The sequence below is a fragment of the Sphaerodactylus townsendi genome, linkage group LG03, assembly GCF_021028975.2.
Source record: "Sphaerodactylus townsendi isolate TG3544 linkage group LG03, MPM_Stown_v2.3, whole genome shotgun sequence".
NCBI lineage: Eukaryota > Metazoa > Chordata > Lepidosauria > Squamata > Sphaerodactylidae > Sphaerodactylus > Sphaerodactylus townsendi.
The window spans coordinates 25,018,856-25,045,321 of NC_059427.1; the positions used below are offsets into that span (position 1 = coordinate 25,018,856).

The 26,466-nt window shown below is 43.5% G+C and overlaps 1 protein-coding gene across 1 annotated transcript in view; it reads right to left on the minus strand.

Annotated features, from left to right (window-relative positions):
- CFAP20DC (CFAP20 domain containing) overlaps positions 1–24,075 on the minus strand; it is a 195,279-nt gene extending 171,204 nt beyond the window's left edge. The window contains exons 1-4 of the mRNA XM_048487317.1: positions 24,010–24,075; positions 23,119–23,208; positions 19,395–19,488; positions 10,255–10,327 (exon numbers count right to left, since the gene is read on the minus strand). Of these exons, the coding sequence (XP_048343274.1) occupies positions 10,255–10,327; positions 19,395–19,488; positions 23,119–23,208; positions 24,010–24,075 (323 nt within the window). The remainder of the gene's footprint in view (positions 1–10,254; positions 10,328–19,394; positions 19,489–23,118; positions 23,209–24,009) is intronic.
- Between the last annotated feature and the right edge of the window lie 2,391 nt (positions 24,076–26,466).

Consider the following 26,466-nt stretch of genomic DNA (forward strand, 5'->3'; position numbering starts at 1 on the left):
CGACTTCTCCTCCATAAATCTGTCCAAGCCCCTTTTAAAGCTATCCAGGTTAGTGGCCACCACCACCTCCTGTGGCAGCATATTCCAAACACCAATCACACGTTGTGTGAAGAAGTGTTTCCTTTTATTAGTCCTAATTCTTCCCCCCAGCATTTTCAATGTATGCCCCCCTGGTTCTAGTATTGTGAGAAAGAGAGAAAAATTTCTCTCTGTCAACATTTTCTACCCCATGCATAATTTTATAGACTTCAATCATATCCCCCCTCAGACGTCTCCTCTCCAAACTAAAGAATCCCAAACGCTGCAGCCTCTCCTCATAAGGAAGGTGCTCCAATCCTTCAATCATCCTCGTTGCCCTTCTCTGTACTTTTTCTATCTCTTCGATATCCTTTTTGAGATGTGGCGACCAGAACTGAACACAGTACTCCAAGTGCGGTCGCACCACGGCTTTATATAAGGGCATGACAATCCTTGCAGTTTTATTATCAACTCCTTTCCTAATTATCTCCAGCATTGAGTTTGCCTTTTTCACAGCTGCCATGCGTTGAGTTGACATTCCCATGGAACTATCAACTAAGATGCCCAAACCCCTTACAATGTGACAGTTTATGACACAGATGCAAGAGAGTCTCCGTCAAAATGGCAATAGCAGCTGACAGGGAGAGGAGGAGAGGTGAACTTCATCTGCCTTATCAACACTGGGCTCTCTTCAGTAGATGCACACCCTGCATTCAAGGTACATAGCCCTCTTCCCAGAAGGTAACATCTGAACACTCCTCTGGACATGACCAAAGAATGTTTTGTACTGCAGCAATGACTAGGCAGCAGAGGTTACTAGGTAGGATGGAAAGATTACTTGACCCCAAACGTGGAATCTTTGCAAAACCTTTCTATGCGAAGAATTCCAGTATTACCCAAAGGTACTCCTGCAGCCCAGATGCAGGCAGAACTTGAACTGCCTTCAATCAAGGCTTGTATTTCTGCCACTATACAAAAATACTGCAAAAAACAAAGCAGTTTTAACTCATTTAGTAATGTATGTTTTAAAGCGATATGTCAAAACTATGAGTCCTGAGCAGTATATTACTCAAATATCCTTTCTTGCTATTCAATAACAACTGATGGCTTGTCAGATGCTCTAGCAGCCGATTTCAACCTATGTGACTGGATATTCAAGTGTGATGCCATGTTTGATAGACAAACAATACTTCAGTCTAAATTCTCCCCTCGGTTCAAATTAATCAGGAACAATCATGTTAGGTCTCCTTATTTGATCAATATCACATTGAGAACAACTGCTCTGATTGACATTTACTTCCTCGTGTTTCAGACAATGCCATTAGCATTTCTACCAGGACATTTCTCTCAGGTCCCAATAGCCATGCATCTCTGCATATGCACTGCACCTGTCTCAGAAGACCTATTCCTCTATGTTTTATTCTGTCTTTTATATGAGAAGCCCAGTGTTAAATTTCTTGCCAATATATTATCAAGCTTAACCTCCCGGTCTGATCTAGAGAAGCTCTCATTTTGTTATCAGATTCTGACCCATTTTTCTCTGCTAGGATAGTACTTTTTCTCTTTGGCAGCTGGAAAGCCATGAGCTAAATATGAAATCAAAACGTGAAGTATGTATCTAGACAAAGTAACCATCTTGTAAATTAGTATCTTTTGATGGTCAGGGAACTCACAGGTCTTAATGACTCTAAGCTGTGGAAAAGATACTAAGGGAGCTCAAAAAGGGCCATAGGGCAAGAGAGTCTGGGCTAGCTCAAGGCTTTTCAAAGTACCAGCAAAAGGAGAAGGGCAAATGCTCAGCAGATCTTTCCCAGATGACCCAGATTCTCCCATTTCTTCCCCTAATCCAAATACACTTCAATCTGTTGAATATATGAATTGGGTGGAAGAAAAGCCTGCATGAGAAACAGCCTTATTTAGGCGGATTCCACATGGGTCAAAAACCAGCCGTGTGAAAACGGTGTAAAATGGTTTAAAACTATGTAAAAGGGTTGACACCGTTTTCACACGGCTGTTTTTGGCCCAAGCGGAATCCGCCTTATTTTAATACCTCACAAGTCCTTGCTCAGCTCAAAGACTTAGTACAGTTCCCTGAGAACAACCTGGAACAAAGTTCACTAAAATGAATTGGGGGGGAGGGGGGAGAGGGTTGAGTTGGCAATGACCTGTTGCTCCCATCATTTGTTTAAGAACACAAACCACAGTCTCATATAAGCCAGAGATACACAGGGAAACTTAAAGGTCCAGTCATACTACTCCATACGAAGAGAGAGAGAGAAAGAAAGAGAGAGATTCATTAGTTATCTGAACATCAGGAGGCCCCAAGGCTGGAAGGCAAACTGTTCTGTAATATTTTCAATGTCTTGAAGGAGTTCTAGATACACCAATTAATCAGAGTTGACTTTTTAATTTCCTATGACATATTGTAATAAATAAGAATATTAAAGGGAGTATAATCCATCTGGTGTGCAGGGGTCATGATTTAATTAGGGTTTATAAATATCAGAAATTAAAGTGGGAGCGCAAGAAATGCCTGAAAGTAGCCGAAAACTTTGATTAGATTCTTACTTCTGTTAATAATGCCTTGTTTCCTCTCCTCCTTTCCCCCAATGTTTTGATAACATAATTATCCCAGAGAAAAACCAGAACCAGACGTGGTTTGTCTCTTTCAATTTCTAGCTTGTCCTAGTGCTAAAGTTCAAGACGGGCTTAAAAGCTTTCGTATAAACAGCCAGTTAAAACCAGATTATCAATCTGATCCTCTATAAAGGTAACCAGCCCATGGGTTTGGCACATCTGTCTCATTCGCCCTGCTGGCAGCCCAGAGAGGAGAAGTGATCTGGTCAGGACCACCTGCTGGCGGGAGGGTGCCCCAATGCTCTCTTATTGTTATTATTTACATGTGTGTGAGGGCTCAGGGTGGCTTCCATCAAATAAAACACAAATAAAAATTTTAAAACCATTAAAAAAAACCCTAGCTGTAAAACAGATGGCAACTAAAATCTCATTTTAACTACAGCCTCATTTTAACTACAGCCATTGCTTTCACCTCCTGCCTGTGATTTCCCAAAGGCACCTGGTGGGCCTCTGCAAGTAGCAGAGAGATTGGCTAGATGGACTCTGGTCTGATCCAGCTGGCTTGTTCTTATGTTCTTATGTTCTTACTTTTATTATTTATAACAATATAACATTAGAGGAGAGAGAGGGAGGCAAAACTGATGAAAAACCATGGCTAAACCATTGCTGCCTCAACCGTAAGCCTGGTGGAACAGCTCTGTCTTACAGGCTGGGCAGAATCGCGGCACTCCTCAGACAGGGTGTTCTAGGTTGGGGGCAGGGCTGAAAATGCCTTGGCTTTGGTTGAGGCAAGCTAGACATCATTCAGGCCAGGGATCATCAGAAGACTGCTGTTCGCTAAACACAACGCTCTATGAGGGATGTACTGGGAGAGGCAGTCCTGTAGATATGGTGACCCTGGACGTTTAGGGTTATAAAGGAAAGCACCAGGATCTCCAACCTAATTTGGTATTCCACCTGGAGCCAATGTAGTTGGTGGATGGAACTGGTTGGATGTGGCATTTGCCACAGGGTCCCAGCAAGGACCGGCACTGCTGCATGCTGCATCAGCCGGAGTTTCCTGAATAGACCCAAGGGTAGAGCTGTGTACAGAGAGTTGCAGTACCCATGGATTACAAAACTGTAGTAATGGGAAACAAACCTTGAGCCACTGGCTGGAAAATTTCATACAGTAAGAAAAATAGAAAGGCAATGCAACAAAGAAAATAGACTAAAAATTAACATAACTAATCACTAGGAATATTTCCTGTCAAGGCAAACGGTCTAAACGGCAACAGAATGACTGACGGCATTCATACAAGCACTAGTCCACAGCCATAAGAAATGTCCCACTGTAGCTACCCCTTACTGCCGCATTCCAATGACGAGAAAACATCAAGAGGAAGCCTCAGAGTGTTGTTCCCTCTATAGTCAAACATGAAGAAGGAATTTAACCCACAGAAATCTCACAAAGGAGATGAGTGTGGGCAATTGGCATTAAACATTGCTTTCATAAGTTCTACACTTAACATCGTTTTATCTAGAGATAATGACTCAACATTAAGCTGTCTGCTCCCACGGACAAGATTCTCAGAACACTCAAGAAGAGACCAGTACCAGCACGCCTTGGTGTCTAAGCTATATAAACAAAAAACTTAAGAAGCTATGCCATGATTATAGGCTGCAGCGAGATCCTTGACCTTTAGAGAGCTGCTGAAAAGGTCTAACTCATCCTGTCGCACTTGTGGTCTGGAAATGATTTAAAGCACTTAAAACCTGACAATGTGACATGCATTTTAACCAAGTACTTCATTAAGAACCCGGTGCTGAATCTCATAAGAATGACTACAAAGCTTCGGCACCGTCTTTCATGGCAAAGCTAGAAAACTTACTTTCCCACCGGACGCAGCAGATGGGATTAGCATCTGGTCTTTCCTCAGTAAAGAGAGCCCAAGAGATAATGGCCAGCTAGGAGCAAATTGTACTCATTCCCCAGACAGCAATCAAAGCATCTTTGGTTCCAGAGATCCTGGTAGGCACAACACTAAGGAGACATTTTGAATTAAAGTCAGATCAACAGTTTGGAAGGGAGCCCAGAAAGCAGGTCTTTCTGAAGGAAGACCAAGAGCAGTCTTACCCATTTGTGCATATTCTCACGTCACCTCCCATTTAAAACAGAACCAGCAATCGGTCCCAAAATAAAAGAGTGTGAACTATTTAAAATGAGATTACTCAAGAGAAGAAGGCAGGTGGTGATCCAACATTTCATTTAGCAGATGGGAAAGCTCACATCAAGGCACGAGGGCCAGTGGCAGTTTTCAAACTTGGTATCTTCAGGGAACTTTCTTTCCCAGCACTTTTCTCTCACTTAATAGGATAATGATCTGAGCGGTCATCCTCATGGTAAACCTACTGCATCTAGCAAACTCTTAAGGAAACCATTTTTAAAAGGGGGAAGTTGATAATTTCCACCTGGTTTTCAAATGTTTTTCACTCATATACACAATGGTGCAGTTATGCATGAGACCCAGGATGGCCACCTGGAATGTTAAAGAACTTCAGCAAACACAAATGGTACTATCATAAACTAGAAAAATCAAGTAACCTGCATTTCAGAAAATTCCTGAGAGGATAGGTTAGTCAGAAGGAGAGAGACTTCACTTACTCACTGTTCAAGATTTCTTTACTAAGCTGGTAAGAAAGGTTCACAATGAAGATTTTGCCTTCATGCTACTGTAACAGTCTAGCTGTAACAGATTATAGCTCCTGCCATAATAACCATGATGAAAACTAGAGGATGTGGGAATTATAAAGCAGTTAAGACCTTCTGAAAAGACCAAAAGCTTTCATACTTCTGATGCTTTTCATTTAGCAAACAATGCTTTTCATTTAACAAACAATGCTTTTCATTTAACAAACAATGAAAAGTCGAGTATAAGCCGACTTTTTCAGCACATTTCAGCACGTACTCGGCTTATACTCGAGTATATACGGTAATTCCAAGATGGCAGCCGGACCTGGGACTGCTGTGAGAATCCGGTAAGCATGTTGCTGCTTTTTTTTTCTAACTCACCAGAGAGCCGTAAAAACAAGCTGTAAGGACAGCCTGCATAGCATTACAACTAGGTTTTGTGTGTGTGTGTGTGTGTGTGTGTGTGTGTGTGTGTGTGTGTGTGTGTGTGTGTGTGTGTGCGTGCGCTAAAAGAAACTGAGGCATTTCTCTCCTAAGGGTTATTGGAGCGCTGCATTCTAGATGAATACAATTCTCCCTGCAGTAGTTTACTGCCAAATACTGATATTGCTGAAGACAAAGACTTTCTTTGGAGCAAAGTTTAGGCTGGCATGGCTATGAATCCCAGAATTATTCCACATTTGGAGGAAAACAGTGGTTCATTTGTGTTCCTAGAGTGCTGGAAAGCTGCTCATCCCTAATGCAAACTCTATTAAGCAACTCTGTCTCATCTTGCTCCCAAATCTTCTGTTTTTAGCTGCTACTGAGTCAAGTTCGAAGGCTTATACGCGAGTCAATAAGTTTCCCAGTTTTTTTGTGGTAAAATTAGGTGCCTCTGGTTATATTCGGGTCGACTTATACTTGAGTATATATGCTAATGTTTTCCTATCAGTACTGACTCAAACAAAAAGGTAATTCAGTGCACAGAAGTCTAAAACTGTTCCTGCCCCATCCACTGCAGAGGAGACATGGGTGTGTGACTGAGTGTAGGGCAACACAGGTTCCTACTGCCAATTTGCAAGAACCACATCATATTTTTACCCACTAAGCTCTGCCAAACTGCTTCCTGGAAGCTGTGCAAACTTATTTGTTACCTTTCTGTTATAGACATTTCACCATATATGAATGGAGGAATGCATCATTCACGTGTGCCACATGTCACACAGGCTGCCCCCAGACCTGGAGAAAACTGTCCTGATCCTTTAGCAGAGGCTTAAATGGGCAGAAATGGGCAGCTGAAGCTTTTTGTGGCATGGTAAACAACATCCCATTAAACCTCTAATAATGGCACAGGACATTTTCTTCCCTGGGCAGCTGGCAACCCTAAATCTTAACAGGGTTTAATGAACATAAAATCTTTTTTTATATTGTGTGTAAATCCAAGGAAAAATCGTGCCAACTCTGTGCATGTTGAAAATTATACACACCGACGCGGTGTCACACAAGCAAAAATCTGCATGTACATAGAGCAGTGATGGCGAACCTTTTTGAGACCGAGTGCCCAAATTGCAACCAAAACCCCACTTATTTATCGCAAAGTGCCAACCCGGCAATTTAACCTGAATGCTGAGGTTTTAGTTTAGAAAAAACTGGTTGGCTCCCTCTTCCTCCGCCCCACCTGCTCGAGCAGGGGCCAGCCTGCTGTAGCCTCCAGTAAGTCCCGTGCACACTGCTCGGTGCCTCTCTAGCATCTTTGCCTCCTCTGCCCCACCCCCCAGCAGCAGCCACCCAGAGCACAGGCACCATGCCCGCCAGCCAAGTCCTCCCTACTCACTGCAATGCGTGCACATCGTGCTCAGTGGCCCAGGCCAGCCTAGATTTGTGTGCGTGTGTGGGGGGAGGTGATTTTCCACCCCCCACATGACAAAAACTGTGTGTGCGTGCCCACAGAGAGGGCTCTGAGTGCCACCTCTGGCACCCGTGCCATAGGTTCGCCATCACTGACATAGAGTATTTCTCCCTCTATTCACGCGCACACAATGTACACCACCACATTACTGTGCTTGCTGCCGCAAGTGACTGAAGACATTTTTTCTCTCATTTGGTATTTCCACATTGATCTCTCCTTCATGACAATGTTTTAATTGTTGTTTTTATGTTTTGTGTATATGTCTTCTGTTTTTAATTGTTTTTATGATGCATGTTTTGGGGGTTGGTTTTTTAATATACTTTTATGATGTAATGATCCATGCTATGATCACCTCCAGACTAGGCTACCGTTAACTCAATCTACAGAGGGCTACCTTTAAAGTTGCTCTGGAAGCTACAACTGGTCCAGAATATGGCAGTGTGTCCTTACAAGGATCCCTTGGAGAGCGCAGCTCCATCAGCTGCCCTGGCTCCAAACTGAGTTCCAAGTTAAGTTCAAGGTTCTAGTATTGACTTTTAATGCCCTTACAAGTCTTGAACCTTCGAATAGGCGGGACCATTTTTTCCAATATATACCTTAAAAGTTCTGTGCTCAACCGGAAACAATGTACTGGTGGCCGAAGACTCAGCTGTCCTTGACAAGAACCATGGCTTTCTCGGCACAGGCCCTGGCCTGGTAGAACTCTCTGTTAAATTAGACCTGGGCCCTACAGGAATTGGCTCAGTTCCACCAGGCCTGTGGCTGACAGCTGCAATGGCATTTACAGCAATTGACCATTTTTAAATAGCGGAGGTGAATTAGGTTTTATCAACACATGTGGGTTATGATTACATTATTAATGATCCATGTATGTATTTACTGTATTGATGTTAGCCACACCTGACTTGGATGGGGAAAGAAGGACAGAAATTAACTATAATTATTGTTATTTTTATTGTTATTGAATTGTTAGCCATCTCTGTGGCCCTTGTGAGGGCAGGAGGCCGGGATATAAATGTTGTGAATTAATAAATAATAAAGTGCTGTAGCTGCATTCAGTCTACATTTCTCTGTGAACTATGCCTAGAGCTTGTCCTACATTTTTCTGTGAACTACTATGCCTCTCCCCATATTGCCCCAGTAGGCCCCTCTGCTCCTCAGAGGAGGACCTGCTCGTGATCCCTGGCCCAAAAATGATCAGGCTGGCCTCGACGAGGGGCAGGGCCTTTTCAGCCCTGGCCCCTACCTGGTGGAACAGGCTCCCTAGGGAGATCAGGGCCCTGTGGGACTTACAGAGTTTCCGCAGGGCCTGCAAGATGGACCTGTTCCGCCAGGCGTTTGGCCAGCCTGGTTAAAAATACATCTACTGTGTCATCTGGCCTCCTGTGGGCACAAGGGGGAGAGGGGGTAGCCAGACGCCGTCCACATTTTTGAATGGGTTCTGTTTTTATGGAATTGGTATTAACCTGTTGTGAACTGCCCTGAGCCCTCAGGGGAGGGCGGTATATAAAACTAATAATAAATAAAAATAAATTAAAAAAGAGCTGTCCTGAGCTTGCTAGATGATCATATCCAATTCATCTATGGAACTTGAACTCAAAACCACAAAATCAACTAAATAAAACTGATGTTGTTCTAACACACAAGAATACTTAATACAAGCAAGAACTTCAGTCAAAATAAAAGATCTTTGTTCTTTTGAAGTAACAAAATTAACTTGTGTTAAACATTTCCTTTTTTTCTTGCTGAACAGAAACTACAGTTATCCCTCCTACATCACTAAGGTTAGGGGCGTGCCCCCACCCGTCCACCACAATCTGGAATTCCGCATAATATTTTTGGCCCCTCCTTTTGTACCAGAAAATAAGTCTGTTTTTTTTTCTTTCATTTTAAATTTCAAAAATAAATTGTGTATGGGGTGCTGTGTGGTTTCCAGGCTGTATGGCCGTGTTCTAGCAGCATTCTCTCCTGACGTTTCGCCTGCATCTGTGGCTGGCATCTTCAGAGGATCCATACAGCCCGGAAACCACACAGCACCCCAGTGATTCCGGCCGTGAAAGCCTTTGACAATAAACTGTGTATATTTGCTGGTGGTCCCTTGTCCCGCTATGATGCGGCTAGTCTCCACCCGGACCAGGGCTTTTACGACCCTGGCCCCTGCCTGGTGGAATGCTCTTCCTCCAGCTGTTAGGGCCCTGAGGGACCTTGGGAAGTTCCGCAGGGCCTGTAAAACTGAGCTGTTCCACCGGGCTTTTGGGGAGGCTGGCCGCTGAGCCCCATGTGTCATCGGCTTATCTGAAAATCTGCCAGTCCCCTCCCGGGGTTTAGTACTGGACGTCATCTATCTAATTAATTAATTATGGAAAAGTTATTGCTGCTACTATTTTTACTCTATTTATTGTTTTAATTGGGATTATTCGATTGTTTTAATTGTAATGTATTGTGCATAGTTGCCTATAAACTGCCCTGAGCCCTTCAAGGGTAGGGCGGTCTAATAAATCAAATAAATAATAAAATAATAATAATATTTATGGTAATAAAGTATAAAATGTGTTGATATTGTACAATACTATACATATATTTTATACTATACATATAAAACGTGTTGATATTACACAATACTATACATATGCGTTTATCAGATCCTAAACTTTTTCTGTGCTGTCTGCTGGTCTTCATGTTTCATCTGTGGCTTCTGCAAAACTTCCAAAAAAATCCCATTTAATTTCTTATGCTGACCCACGATATATCAAAACTGGGATGGGGAAAGTCATGATGTGGAATGGATAACTGTAATTTCACGTGTTAGTGACATTTCAAATTGCACAAGATAATCAAGTCATCACCACAGAGTTTCACCATTAAAACATACTTAAGTTACATTTCACACTGTTTGCCAATGCTCAGTGAAAAACAACATTTAAAACAGGATCTAAAAAATACCGATCAAATTAGCTTAATTACTCCGTGTCAACTTGATAAGTTGCTGCTCCCTAATGCAAAAAGCTGCCACGTACAATTAATAGAAGTTGGTACTGGTTAAATTGATCAAGTGTCTACAGTGCCCAGAAACATGGTAGGAAGTTCTGTATTATCTTACAGCAATTCAGTAGAGAAGTCTTGTCCCAAGGGCACATAAATCTGAAGTACCAGAAACTGCTGGATCAGTCCAACTAGAAAGAGACAAAGAAACACATTAAGAACTCATCCCAAATAAACAAGTCTTTAGAATTTATGATCTATTGATACTTGCAGTATTTCCCATTGTTCATGCAACGTATGAAAAGAGGGACGAAAAACAACAGAAGGAAATCAAATCAAACAGTAATAAACAGTGGTACTTTTCCAAATACCTAATTGGTGGGTGGAGCTGGTGGAAGCCTTAGCAGAAAGAAAGGAAAAAATAACCTAATTATTTTATTTATAGTTTTTCATGATGTTGACAGTGCACACAAAAAAGTGTATTCTACAAAGACCAATACAAATAAATCTAAAGAATCACAGGCATGTTCCTGCAAAAGCACATATTAATTGCTCACACAGATGACAAATTTAAACTTTATTAGATGCTCTCACGAAATTCATCACACAACAGAATCCAGATTGGGGCAGCTACAGACAACGGAGGCTTTGATCCAATCAGAACGTTTAAAACACAAATGGTAGTTTAGAGAAGTGGAGACCAAATCTTTTGCAAAATTAGTGTTCCGCATAGAAAAGCCAGAGTGTTTTGAGGAATCATGGCAACAGAAAGTATTTTAGTGTAACATACCAGACCAAAATAAACCTGTCTGACCACCATCCTGGGATTGCTAATTTAAAAAGATTACAGACTGATCATTTACAAGTCATCCTTGTAAATGCCAGATGACTATTGGCATGAAACCTCTCAGCCTCATATAAATACCCTGCATTTGTACACTCCATTTCTTTCAAGTAATGAAAGCTTCCTGCTGTACTATTGCTTCCACCATTCCCTTTTTGACTTGTGCCCCCCTCTTCTAATAATCTAGCCTGTGTTCTTTTATTTTCTTACTAGACCCTGGATCCCATTTTCTTGCTAGTCTCTGGATCCCAGGCACTATCATCCTCAAAGTTTTAGTCAGGAGGCAGAGGCATAGCTGGGCCAAACTGCGCCCGGCGCAGATTTTATATATTCCCCCCCCCTCGTGAGCACCCTCCCCTCATAGAGCACTCCCCCACGAAAAATAAGCCCCCCTTCCACACATCTATTCTCTTTTAGTTCCTTTCCTTTTTGAGAACTTTTTTCAGGCTGCAAAAGGCCTGTTCTCCGTAAAAACGGCCTGATGGGAACTATACTTCCCAGGAGACCTTGTGAGCCCCAAGGTCTCCTGGGAATTGTAGTTCCTCAGAACATTTTTACTGTGAACAGGCCTTTTGCAGCCTGAAAAAGTTAAAAAGGAAAAGAACTAAGGTAAGTGTGGGAAGCAGGAAAGGGGGGCACCGTGGGGGGCACGGAGGGGGAGGGGGAAATGGGAAAGGGGGAGGGGCCTGGGGGCAATTTTCCGTGCCCCCCAGGTGTGCGCCTGGTGCACACACCCCCGGCCCCTTGGAGCTTCGCCACTGTCAGGAGAAATCACAAGCTCTAATATTACTTCAGCTCAATCCTATCTCACTTAGCAAGCATCTCTCCAAAGGTTCAGTGGAGAACCAAATCTTAAACCATTTTGGAGATTCAAGGGGATATGATAGAACATGTTCAAGTATGTCAATGGCTGGAAATTTTTCCAGAAGAAATCCTACAAAACAGCTAAAGGATGGAGCCTATGAACTATGAATGCAAGCAGATCATCTTCCCTGCCTTCCCTTTCTCTCAACAGTAACTTGAATTCTCCCCTCTTGAAAGTCACAGAAGCCTTGTCAAAAAGCTGTGAAAGGTTGGGGAGCAAGTAACAGAAGAGATCAGGTGAAGCTGAGGCTATTTTGCTCAATTCCCCCACTTTGCTGCAGTCCCTGTGCCCCATAAAATTTTGTCCATAACATTTCACCAGGTGTGGAGAGGTCACAAGACCTGCTGGAGGATTTAAGAAGGATATAGAAGGATAGGATATATCTCATTTTGCTATTACAGATACAGAGCAAGATACAATGCATGTTCTCTAAGACAACTGAAATCAATGGAATCCAGCTCTTGGTACGCATACTTCAAAGAAAGTGCAACCTGATATCCATCCATCCATCCATCCATCCATCCATCCATCCATCCATCCATCCATCCATCCATCCATCCATCCATCCATCCATCCATCCATCCATCCATCCATCCATCCATCCATCCATCATCGATCTATCTCATCAATCCATCCATCCATCCATCCATCCATCCATCCATCCATCCATCCATCCATCCATCCATCCATCCATCCATCCATCCATCCATCCATCCATCATCCATCCATCCATCCATCCATCCATCCATCCATCCATCCATCCATCCATCCACCCACCCACCCACCCACCCACCCACCCACCCACCCACCCACCCATCCATCCATCCATCTATCTATCTAGATGGCAGTCAACTTAAGTCACACCAAGAATCATCTTGCATAAGCAGTAAATGGAGTCAAAGGACTGCCTCATATGTTTCATACAACTTTAATGAACTTTCTTCAATATATTTATAAAAGTATTAACGTTTATTTTTATATTTTGGTTTAAAATATGCAAGAACCAGCACACAAGATAAAGATGTAATACTAAAAGTCAGAACATCTCTACAATTCATGGCAAATGAAGAGAAATGGTAATTCAAATTAAGCAGCTTCTAACACAGCAACTCCAATGAGGCCTTAGCAATTAAGAGTCCTTAAATTAAGCCGAAGCACTTTATTTCAATCCTGCAAACATCTGAGTTCCATTTCTCATAAAAGATGAATTAAATATTTAGAGTTCTGAAAATTATGTTACAGAAATTTAAAATTCATCAATTCCACAAGCATTAGTGCTGTGGCACACTTTAAAATGCATCATTTCTCATATTGGCAACGTTTGGAAAGTTGATTTGTAATTAAAAACACTGCCGAAGAAATACTGGAACATTCCCTTTAACCAAACATATCATACAGCAATCAAACAACAAGGCTGATAACATATAAGTGCAAAATATATTTTGAGTGACGTCCAGCTTTTCCAGTATTTACAACTGAGAGCTTTAATTAAAGTAATTCTACGTCCCCACTGAAGGAATGGGGGAACCAGAGCACAGCCCTAAGAAAATTCCACAGAGCCATCATTACAATTGTAAGTTCGGCATGACTCTCCCCCCCCTACAAAACAAGCCCAGAAGTGCAAGGGTTAAAATGTGACTGGAAGGAGAACACAATTTTAACCTTCACATTTTGGGGCTGCAAACTTGAAAATGAACTTGAACATTTCTGGGTTTAAATAAGTTTCTGCAGAGACAGCAGGGAACAGCTATGTGGGGTCGCTTCCACATGACACGTTTATTCTGGAACAGACATAGGCCTATCATGCAGGGAGCAGCAGTGGTGTAGTGGCTAAGAGCAGGTGCACTCTGATCTGGAGGAACCGGGTTTGATTTCCCGCTCTTCTGCCTGAGCTGTGGAGGCTTATCTGGGGAATTCGGATTAGCCTGTACACTCCCACACACGCCAGCTGGGTGACCTTGGGCTAGTCACAGCTTTTCTGAGCTCTCTCAGCCCCACCCACCTCACAGGATGTTTGTTGTGAGGGGGGAAGGGCAAGGAGATTGTAAGCCCCTTTGAGTCTCCTCGCAGGAGAGAAAGGGAGGATATAAATCCAAACTCTTCTTCCTGGGCAAATATGTACTGAAAAGTGCTATTCAAACTTCCCTGGGTTTTTTGTCCCTTTAAGTTTTTTTTCCTCAGCAGTCTTAATGCAATTTCTACTTTTCAGCCTAAAATAATACATCTTTTTCACTCAAACTCCTGAAAGGATCCTCAATCAGTTCTTTTCTGGGGTGGGGGTGGGGATGGAGCTTTAACTACTTGTTTTCCAGTAAAAGCAGTCATGAAACAGCAGCAATTAAGCCCCTCCCCCTTGTAAGTTATTTACTTTCAGTGAAACACAATACTGTGATTTTACCTATGGGGATGATGGACATTGCTACGTTTTATGAAGAATTCAGTGTTATGTTACCTGCTGCCTGGAGCCACCCTTTGAACTCTACTTGCACAAGCAAATGAATTGCAGCTAGAAACCCAGAAATTTTCAAGTTTTTTTTTTAATTTACAGCTCCTACCCCAAGAATTACAAAAGAATTGCAACCTGCACTCAATGGGCAGCCCCAATGGTTGTATAACCTAGTGCAGTGATGGCGAACCTTTTCAAGACCGAGTGCCCAAAGTGCAACCCAAAACTCACTTATTTATCGCAAAGTGCCAACACGGCAATTTAACCTGAATACTGACGTTTTAGTCTTGTGGGCACCCCAAGTCCCGCGCACACCACTCTGCACCTCTCTAGCATCTCCGCTTCCTCTGCCCCCCACTCGGGCATCAGCCACCCAGAGCACAGGCACCAAGCCCGCCAGCCCTCCCTGCTCGCTGCGGGGTATTGTGCCCAGTGTCCCAGGCCAGCCTAGATGTGTGTGTGGGGGGGGGGGGTGAGGGTGCTGAACTCTGTGCGCGTGCCCACAGAGAGGGCTCTGAGTGCCACCTCTGGCACTCAGGCTGTAGGTTCGCCACCACTGATCTAGTGTTTCACAGAAAGCTTGCACAAATCATATTTATCATATTAAAAGACAATATGAGAGTGCTAACTTTCCCTTATCAGCTTACAGTGCGTTTCTTCAGTGCTGAAAAGTAGCTTATTATTTCCGTTAAAAAGATAAGAATTTTGTACCCAGTTTTTACTTACAAAGGCCTCCACTGGTTTGGTGGCCAAGGAAAACAAAAGCTAACTTTGTATTCGGACGGGTGTCTTTTCGCTGAAGCAAACATAAAGCCGGGCGGTCTGCAGTGCTTAGAGGCAGACTGATAGCACCACAGTGGCAGAAACGGGGGCTAAGCCCTCTCGCTTGAGAGAATGGCACTTAACATTTGGCTGCCTTCCAGTTATCTCTCCAATTATTATCCCTCTGGTTCCAAAACACAGCCAACATTCCTAAATTATGTTAAATGGCTCATTTTCCAAATCTTTGTTTAAAAAACAAAAACAAAAAACAAAAGATAACTGCGCTCTAGAAATCGTAAACACAAGCTGTGAAACTGTTTTTAAAAGAACATTCTGAATACAGGAAAATGACATTATTTATTGGAGACTATTTCCTTACGAAGCTTTGCTGTAACTCACTGCTACAACCCCATTTGTTACTGCGACTCCCACTGAAAATATTTAGTGGCACAATAAGCAGATGTGATATGACTAACAGATAGGATCGTACTTCTTCCGTCTCAATTTCCAAAATTTCCATCCCGCCTTCTAATCTCAGGCAGGATGTTGATGCTCAACATTAGCCTTTATTTCAGGACATACCTTGGGCACATTTTCACAGCTGTTGTCAGAGTTTAGTTGTAAAAAAGAAAGGTTCTAGAGGTAATAGGGTTTGTCTGCTTCTTTCCGTCCTGCCTCCCAACTCTAGATATCGGGAAAGGCTGACTCAACTAATTTCAAGGGCCAAGGAAAGTTAGACTGTACTTTTTCAGAGGCATTTTCTTTCTCAGATACAGAAAACCAGAATTCCAGACAGTTTGGGCTTTGGATCACTACAAACCAGGGCTTGGTACCAGTATCTGAAAAAGGCTCAAAGTCAAGCTCTAGTGAAGCTACAAATACAGAGAGACTGGCTACTTTGTTCATTCAGCCTCAGCCCTTCGCATGTACCTGGGGCTAAATTAGCGTAGAATAATCTCAACAGTTCTACCGTGTTTCCCCGAAAATAAGACAGTGTCTTATATTAATTTTTGCTCCCAAAGATGCGCTATGTCTTATTTTCAGGGGATGTCTTATATTTATGTGTTCTGTTCGTCGGGCATGCTTCCAAACAAAAACTTTGCTACGTCTTACTTTTGGGGAATGCCTTATATTTTGCACTTCAGCAAAACCTCTACTATGTCTTATTTTCCAGGGATGTCTTATATTCGGGGAAACAGGGTTGCTGTGACAATGGTCTGCTGAATAAACATAACTAGATGGTGTGTTATATTCTTTGAATGGGGAATTTCCTGTAGGAATACTCTATCCTACAGGTTATTGTCAATCTTCCTAGTCTTCCTTTTCCTCGGGAGAAAAAAGTCAAAACATGATGTGCCCTCTATATAAGAGACAGGAAAGGCCTAGCTCAAGGAAGCAATAGTTCACATGGAAATTTATTTACTCTGAATCGGAAGGAACCACAAGGGTCTTCCAGTTCAACACTCTGCCAGTACAGGAATTACAATGATAATATCATTGAATAGGTATTAGTAACCTCCAGAATAGGTAATAGTAACCTCCAACAATGAAAAATCCGCCACCTCCTGAGGGAGACTGTGCGCAGTGTCAAATATACCTCACCAACAGGAAATCCTTTCTCGGATTTAGATGAACCCTCCTTTGCTGTCTAGTTTATATCCATTAGTCCAAGTCTGGTCATCCAACATGATTGAAGAAGAAGAAATGGATTTATATCCCCGCTTTCTCTCCTGCAAGGAGACTCAAAGGGGCTTACAAACTCCTTTCCCTTCCCCCCTCACAACAAACACCCTGCGAGGTAGGTGGGGCTGACAGAGCTCTGAAGAACTGTGACTAGCCCAAGGTCACCCAGCTGGCGTGTGTGGGAGTGCACAGACTAATCTAGTTCACCAGATAAGCTTCACCCAGCTGGCGTGTGTGGGAGTGCACAGGCTAATCTAGTTCACCAGATAAGCTTCCACAGCTAAAGTGGCAAAGCAGGGAATCAAACCCGGTTCTCCTGCTCTTAACCACACTATGCTGGCTCCCCAAAAAACAATTACCTGATCTGTACGGCATCCCTTTAGATCACAGGTGTCAAACTCACAGCCCTCCAGATGTAATGGACTACAGTTCCCATCATCCCCTGACAGCATCATGCTGGTAGGGGATGATGGGACTGTAGTCCATAACATCTGGAGGGCTGCGAGTTTGACACCTATGCTTTAGGTATCGGAAGGTGGCAATTATATAATCTCACAAGCGTCTCCTCTTCAATGTTTTCCAACCCCTTTAACTGCTCATCATAGGACAGTGATGGTGAACCTTTTCAAGACCGAGTGCCCAAACTGCAACCCAAAACCCACTTATTTATCGCTAACAATGCTAACACGGCAATTTAACCTGAATACCAAGGTTTTAGTTTAGAAAAACAGTTGGCTCTAAGGCGTGCATTACTTGGGAGTAAGCTTGGTGGTAGTCAGTGGCTTTGCTTTGAAGCAATCGTGCAACGCTTCGAATGGGTGAATCACAACTCTAGGAGGGTTTAGAAGCAAGCCCCATTGCCAGCAATTGAGCTTACTCCCAGGTAAAGGATTGTGCTTTAATTCTCCCTACATGAAAAAAATCAGTGGGCTCTTTAAATTGTTAATTTAACAGGCGTTACTTCCTACATGTCGCGGCTCCAACGGCTCATAGGCCAGCCTAGGATGCAGGTAAAAGGTGGGGCGACTTCTCTCCACATACGATGAACTCTGTGCACGCCATGCCTACCAGAGAAGGCTCCCCGAGTGCCACCTGGCCTCTGGCACCTTCCGCGGCTATAGGTTCAAGCACCACCAGCTGTCATGTATGACAGCGGGTCTCCAAACCCATCACCCGCTTCTCTGCCCCACCCTGAATTCATTCTTGCTTATCAACATCCTTCCTAAACTGTGGCACCCAAAACTAAACTGATTACTCTGAACACAAAACTAAACTGATTATTCCAATATCAGATATATCATTTTCATTTGGTTGGCTCAGGAAGGAAAATATATTTACTCCACAAATATACATATTTGTATATGAGTGGTAAGAAACTAGCATCACTGCAACATAAGTATTTTCCTGGAGGGAACATGCCTAGGCCGCAAACAACAAATGAACACCATCAATCAATCTGTTGTACCCTAGGAGGGCATTCGGCGAAGGCTGATCCTTGGCAGCCCTTTTGTACAAATCAAGCTGTGATACAATAACTGAAATTTTCTGAGGGGAAAAAAAAGGCATGAACAGCTTTCATCAAAATGGATCAGAATAATGCTTTGTTAACCTTCACAGCTGGCCACAGTGATTTGTCAAAATTCAGATCTCGCCTGTCACTCTGTTAAGTTTGGCAACAGGGTAGAAAAACATTTGGCTCTCCAGAAGTCAAATACTTTGTAAAGGGGAGTACCGTATATACTCACGGATAAGTCGAGTTTTTCAGTCCTTTTTTAAGGCTGAAAAATGCCCCCCTCGACTTATACATGTCAGTGATCCCCCCCCCACCGTGACGCCCCCCCCCACACACACACTTACTTTGACAAATGCAGCAGGCTTGAGAAGAGGCCTTGCCTGTGTTCCCTTCCAGGCTGAAACTGATTGGGGACTGGGGACTACAGGAGACCCTGGGAAATATAGTTCCCACCAAGTCCAAACGACTTCCTGGACCTCCCCCTCTGTGGGCCATTACTTTCGTGCTGGTATACTGCAAGGCTCAAAACCCTTAAAATGGGAGAAGAAACTCTGGGGGTCCCTTTCTCCCAGAGCAGGAAAAGGAGAACAAAGGACAGGGCAGCCACGTTCCTTCCACCTCCCCACCTTCAGCCCAATTCATTTCAAGCCATCTTTGGCATGGCAGTGGTAGTGTAAGTTTAAAAGTGAGTCTTGCTTCATAAGGTTTGAGAATGACAATACGGATGAAGTTGGATGCCATATGAATAGCTACAGGAACAGTTTTCTTTCAGGCAGAGCTTGTAAAACTGAAGACAATATTGTAGATTCTTCTGTACATTCAATAGGAAAAGGAGCCAATCAGGGCACATGTATTATCAGTCAAGCAGTAAGTGTTGCTCATCTGGCCTCACCAGGCAAAAGATTGGGCAAAATGGAAGCAATCTTTACTTACTTTTACTTGGTAGGTTTATATGCAACTAAACCATTTGAGCAAATATAATTCTAAATGGGAAAGATTATAGGTTCTTCCAGCAACAGATGAAAAACTAGCTTGACACAAGATAAACCTATGTTTGCGGCACAGTATTAGTTTAACAATCAATACCTAACAATGTTTTCAGTATTATTACACACTGTGTATACACATAATAACTGTATACTTACGTGTTTGCTTTATTTCCTTGGGAAGCTGCATCTTGTTGGTTTGACTGCTTCCTTCCAGAACAAATACAAAGCCTTTCACTTCCTTATCGAACTCCTGTGATCGGCACAATGAGCCAAATAAAGAGCATGTCATTATCACCAAAATCAAGGCACCTAATGCTGTTCAACAAAAGACCGACTTCACCGCAAATACATGACTTTTGTAAGGCAGCCAGCCTAGCACAGGCAAACAATAAAAGAAAAGACAGGCAGCTTCTGTTAAAGTTATGAAAATAGGGTGTTTGGTTTAGATCAGTGATGGCGAACCTTTTCGAGACTGAGTGCACAAATTGCAACCCAAAACCCATGTATTTATTGCAAAGTGGCAACACGACAATTTAACCTGAATACTGAGGTTTTAGTTTAGAAAAAACAGTTGGCTCCAAGGTGCGCGTTACTCAGGAGTAAGCTTGGTGAAGCAACTGTGCAACGCTTCAAATGGGTGAATCATGACCCTATGAGGGTTTACTCAGAAGCAAGCCCCACTGCCAGCAACCGAGCTTACTCCCAGGTAAAGGATTCTGCCCAGGCCAGCCTAGATGTGTGTGTGTATGGGGGTGATTTTTCTGGGGGCCCCCACATGAACTCTGTGCATGCGTGCCCACAGAGAGGACTCCAAGTGCCCCCTCTGGCACCCGTGCCATAGGTTCGCCACCACTGGTTTAGATCAAGAAGTAGAAGTTTAGCAGCTGTTTTCTTCTGAGAGATGCCTGGCACAACTAGTAAATCCTGAGCAGCAAAGTCAAGCGTCATGGCTTTGTAAAATGTTACTTTACAAATGTAAAATAAGTGTCAAGGCCTTGCACTCTCGATTAAAAGATAGTGAACCAGTAACTCTGAAAATGCAAATTTTAATATGATAGAACTGCACTAAAACCTAACCTCACCAGCAAAAAGTCATGGCAACCGGAAAGAAGATTCCAGGATACAATCTCCCATTTCATCAAAAATGTTGGTTTCCTGTCCTGATCCAGTTCCTTCAACAGCAGCCTAACAGGCAGACATTTCCTGAGCATTACCTGAAGGACCGCCTATTCCCATATAAATCTGCCAGTTTACCAAGGTCATCTGGGGTGGGCTCTCTCTCCATCCCATCAGTCCATCTGGTAGGGACCCAGGAGAGAGTCATCTCAGTGGTGGCCCCCAAATTTTCGAATGTTCTTCCTATGGAAGCCTAGTGTGCTTTCTTCCTTGCTCTCCTTCCATCGTCAGTTGAAGACGTTTTTATTTTGAACAGCTTCTTGCATTTAGATTTTAGTAAGCAGTGATTTAGGTTGTATAGGTGCATTTTATGGTAAGCTTGATTTTTTTATGGTATGGTATGATTTTATTGGGTTTTATTGTTGCTGGTTTTACTATTGTATATGCTGCTGTATTATATTGCATTTTACTTTGTTTTGTAAGCCACCTTGAATACAACCATAGAAAGGTGAGATAGAAATACTTTGAATAAATAAATACCAGTAGGAAGTATATTAGCTTGTCTAAGCGCAGAACTTCTGTACTGAACATTGTTATTCATAATAACTTTCCCCCTGAGTAGGAAATTACCATGCTGAGAGGAGGAAGGACTCAGAAAGTCAGATTTGACCTACAAGGCCACTATAAGGACATTAACATTTGCCAAAGTACATTTCTAAATTGAGCCCAACTTTTGAAGCTAATGTACTCTACTAAAGGCATGGCTACAATCAAAGCTTTCCAGAAAAGATTTTTCTCTCAAAACAAGGGGAAAAAATTAACTATTTAACCTAAGAGATATTCATTCTTTCAGAAGTATAATTTCTATCCAACTAAGGCAATCAGATTTAGAGAAGAATATCTTTTTACTATTGTAGAGTGGGGGAAAATAATCTAGAAATACTGGCACTGGCTGGAATACCATACCCCCTCCTTGGGGGGTATGTCCTGATCCAGTTCATTCAACAGCAGCCTAACAGGCAGACATTTCCTGTTCCCCCTCCTTGGGAGGATTTTTTAATGAGGGTTTTAAATGTGGACGCAGATAAATTTGTATTGAATGCTGTATTTTAAATGGGTTTTAGTGTTATGGCTAACGGAGCCTATACAGTGGTACCTCGGTTTTCGCTTGGACTCTCTGTGGGTTTCGCCTGCCCTTCGGGTTTCTCGCTCTCTTTTCTGGGTAAAAATTTGTCTCCTGGTTTTCGCCGGGATTGGTTCCTTTGCTTCGCTTTTCGGTTTCGTGATGGTCCCTGCCATGATCCTCGGCAAGTTGTTCCTGCCTAGCCATTTCCTGTGTGTGACTTCCTGCTCAGTGGCTTATTCTGTGAGCATCCAGAGCCTGCCTGTGATCTTCCAGAGTGTGGAATCCATTCAGAGGCTTATATTTTCAAAGTCCCTGCAAGTTGGGGTTTTATGCGTCATTGGCTTTGGTGCTATTGCGTGTGCTTGGAAGCTCTCTTAAAGTTGGCTTTGCTTTCGAAGTGCCTTTGGCTTCGCAAAGCGGGCTCTTTCCGCAGTGCTTTCTGCACTCTTTGCAAAGGGACTCGCTTTGTATTGTTTACACTGGAACTATTTGTTAAGGGTTTGCAATCCCTTTCATTTTAGACCAAGAATGGAAGAATCCTAAAGGTCCTTCAAAACAGAACAAAAAATGTACCACAAATGGACATTAAATGTTCCTGTTGCATGCTCAGATGTTGATTTACTGTGCACAGAATAATGATTATCCACTTAATGTTACAGTTTGCCATTGTTTCCAGTATTAAACAGTCTGTTTATTCATGAAAACCATGTTTTTGCACGTTTTTTAGAGTGTCAGAACGGATTAATTGAAATTATATTGATTCCTATGGGAAAGCTTGCCTCTGTTTTCGTCGATTTCGGTTTTCGTTGATCCTATTCGGACAAATTATCGACAAAAACCGAGGTACCACTGTATTGTTTAATTTATAATTTGTATTTTGTCTGTGTGCTCCTACTGGTGTTGCTATATTTGTGTTGTGCACCGCCCAGAGCCCTTCAGGGAAGGGGCGGTATATAAAATTAATTATAAATAAATAAATGAGATACCAAGACTTTATGAGTGACAAAACAGAAGTCGGCAAACACAGCAGAACCACAAATGACAAAGATCATAGCTATGCTCAGAAGTCAGTGAAGCCACTTAAAGAACAAAATAAGTGCCATGTGAGGAACAAGCACAAGTGATAGCAGTATTGTCCCAAGCAGGTCTCCTTAGTATCCTACTCAGGGTTATTCAACACCGGGCCTTACTCCCAGGAAAGGGGACGGCATTGTAGATACGGTCAACATTCCCCAGTTCTAAGAATCGTGTTGTCTTCGATATGTGAGACTACTGGCTGCAGCATCAGCTGTCAACGACTTTTAAAAATATAAGTGCTCTATACAGATGTGTGAGCAGCACAAGATCGACTGGCCCTGGGCTTGACCCAATGGTAACCGGAAAAGCAAAGCTATTCTAAGCTTCCTCATATTGTATTAGAAATTCCTGGCTGTAAAACTATAGCTGTGACAAATCTCATTTGCAAGTAGGCATGAAGCGCTAACTCATGTGGTCGTTTATTCTGTCATGGTAATGGAAGTGAATGTGACAACTTTTCAACAGGCAGGTCACAGCCCTCATTAATTTCTAATTTTAAGCTCCATGTACATTTGCTATGGTTTATATTCCAAGGTCTTACAATTTCCCCATAAAACATACTTTTCCAACTACTGATGGACTGCCAAAAATCTTCCATTTTGCTCCAGGATTCTTGCCTTGAGCGCTGAAGATTTCAACAAATGGTCCACCCTGCAATAAAACAGATAAAAGACCTGACCAACTCCAGTATGTTGTGAAAACAGTGCGCTCATTCTCCCTCTCACCAAAAGATATAATACTCTGATCACCAAGTATATCATTTGAAACGCTTTTCACCATTAGCATTCCACTCTTAATGCTAATTTCTCAATACATTAGTCCATACTTTTAATACCAAGGACATAGGTAAGGGGGGGAGGGTTACGGGTTCAATCCCCCTCCCATTACATGTCCGAAGCTCCTGCCCCCTGCCCATGCCTCCCAAGCCCCACCCCCCCTCCCCGGGCTCAGTGCTTATAAAAAAAACTCTCTGAGGCCAGGGACTGCAATCTCTTCTCCCCGGAGTGGAGGGAAGAAGGGGATGATGGCTGAGCTCCCAGCCGGGGGGGGAGGGCAGGAGGCAGGGGGCAGGGCAGGGCAGGGGGGGGAGACTGCCATCCCCTGCCTCGGAGTACTGAGGTGGGGGCAGAGCTTGGGGAGGTGGCACACCACCCCCAGTGGAGTGGGTGGGGCACGTGGGTCACCACCCCGAACTCCACCCCTTGATTGTAAAAAAATCTATAGCTACGTTCAATTGCTGTTTAATACTAACAAATATGGTTTATTGTGGAAATGCCAATTTCTAAGGCTCCAGATTCTAATCAAGTGATTCCACCAGGGACTCTTAACATGTGTTTCAGGGAACCATCTGATGATACAATTAGGAAGAGTAGGAGAGCTTCCCTGAGAACTACTGCAATGAACAACTATGGTGGAATATTAGATGTGTTCTAGAGTCCTGCTGAGATTTACTTTACTACTTTTTGCCCAGTTTTCCAGTCTGTCAAGATCATCTTGTATCCTGATTCTGTCCACCATCTTTGCTACCCCTCCCAGCTTAGTATCATCTGCAAATTTAATATGCCTCCCCTCTATTCCTTCATCCAAATCATTTATAAAGATGTTGAACAGCACTGGGGCCAGGACCAGTCCCTGATCATATCCACCTTAATATGGCTCAAGGGTTCAGAGCTCAATTTGTCCTGGAGATCAGTGGAAATATTTTAGTTATTTCCTTAGATGTTTATTTATCTAATACAGTGTCAAGCATTTAGTTCCACATATGCTTCTGACAGACACTATGAACTACTTTTTGGTGCCCAAATACAAAGCAATATGAAAGACTTTCCCCCCTTTCTTATATCTTTTGTGAATTCCAAAGGACTCAGAAGAGATGCTGAGTTGATGCTGACCACAAAACTGCTAGCTACCATGGCCATCCAAAGGGAGTGGACCACGCGTCAAGCCTCAGAGGACACGAAAATATTAGAACACAGAAACATGTGTCCCCCCAGGTCCCCCCTGCTTTAATAATTAACTCCCCCTTATGGCTGCATTAAAAGTTCACAGGGTTAACTGGTTCCCTAACCATTTCTCTCTTGCTTTCCCTTTGTCATTTTTTTACAAAATGATGCTCGCTTTGAAGCTAATCCGCTGTAGGAACATTTTCTTTACTCTTTTTAATTCCTGATATTCATTTTTGAACATCCTGGCTGATAGTCCACAGCAGGGAATGCGATTTCTGTACCCCAGAAAGCACTAGAAATGTAAAAGAAATGTTTCTGACATTATATGAGAGTCCACAAAAAGCTCCTCTACAAATCAAACAAGATTGGTTTTAAGCACTAATTAGCTCTGCTCCATAACAGAATCTGAAGCTGACAGAAGTTTGCTTTACACTGGACCATATTTCTAGTTGGCAGTGACTACTGGCCAGTAAAGCTCCCTCTGCTTCCAGGACAAGTCCCCAGTCTCAGACATCATTCAATTCTGGAAGGGTTTAGAAATATAATGAATTTAATAAATGGCACAGTGGACGATCTTGCTGCCTCTCCTTAGCAGCCCCTGAGGCCATGACGCTGTATGTGAGGCAGGACGAGCTGATGGCAGCACAGTAGGAAGAACAAACTACCACCCACCCAGTGGTGGGATCCAAAAATTTTAGTAACAGGTTCCCATGGTGGTGGGATTCAAACTGTGGCGTAGCGCCAATGGGGCTGGGCGGGGCACGACGGGGGTGTGGTCGGGCATTCCGGGGGCGGGGCATTCCTGGGGCGGGGCTGTGGCAAGGACGCAGTCGCTGCGCTGGTCCTTGGGCGGGAAATGAATGCACGCAGGCGCAGGCTGCCACACACTGCCGGTGCACCTCCTGCTAGACTGCTTCAAGTTCTGCGCGCTACTGCTGAGAGGAGGGGCGTAACCAAGGCAAAAATCACGTGGCAAAATCACCCATTAGTAACCCCCTCTCGGCACACACAAATAATTAGTAAACTACTCTCGGGAACCTGTGAGAACCTGCTGGATCCCACCTCTGCACCCACCACCTGCCAGAAGGGAGATGTCCCCTGCCACAGGACCTGCCCTTGCCTCTCACTGCAGCACCCACCACGTTCCCACTTCCACAGTTCTTTCCAGGGCTGTCCTGGTCTTTAAAGTAGGACTTATTGAGACCAGGCCGGCAGCAACCGCCAAGTGATTTGGTACCAACTGATCTGCATGACTTCCCCAGGCATAGCTGTTCAACAACAGCCGCCCTGCAAAAGCCAGCATGGTGTAGCAGTTAGAGCTTCAAAGTACAGCAGGGATGGCCAAACTATGACTCAGGAGCCACATGGGGCTCAGTGCCACATAATGTGAGGCTTTTGGGTCACCCCCTCCCAAGAATGTGCCTCTGTTTTCTTTTTCTTCTCCTCCTTTCTTTTTTGAAAATAAAGATATATTTCTTTCTTTAAGATTGGAGGGGACACCTTGACCTGTTCAACAGCTGAGGAGCCTGTCTGGGGCAAGCACACCTGTGAGCGGGTCTCTTCCAGGGACTTGGCCTGGTTTCTTAAGGAGTGCAGCCGACTCCAGAGCAGGGGAGGAGGCAAGGAAAGGGAGAAGAGAAGAATAGGAAGGCAGGGCACTGGCCTGGTGGGGAGTTCTAACCAAGCAGCCATGGCAATGAGCCTGGGTTGGCCTGCACAGTAAACCGATGTTTGTACCTTGCCTCCCCAGTAAACTTTCCCAAGGGATGCAAAGGGAAGATTGTGGGGCATCTCCAGCTGAAGAACTGAGTGGGAGGTCAGGATTGGCTCCGCTCAACCTCACTGGTCACTGCCACTCCAGCCTGAGAAGGTGGAGGAGGTGCCCCCCCCCCAGTCAACTCTCAGTGGCAAAGGGTGGGGACAGTGTTAATGGATCCCCCAAGAGAGGCATAAGGAACCTCCC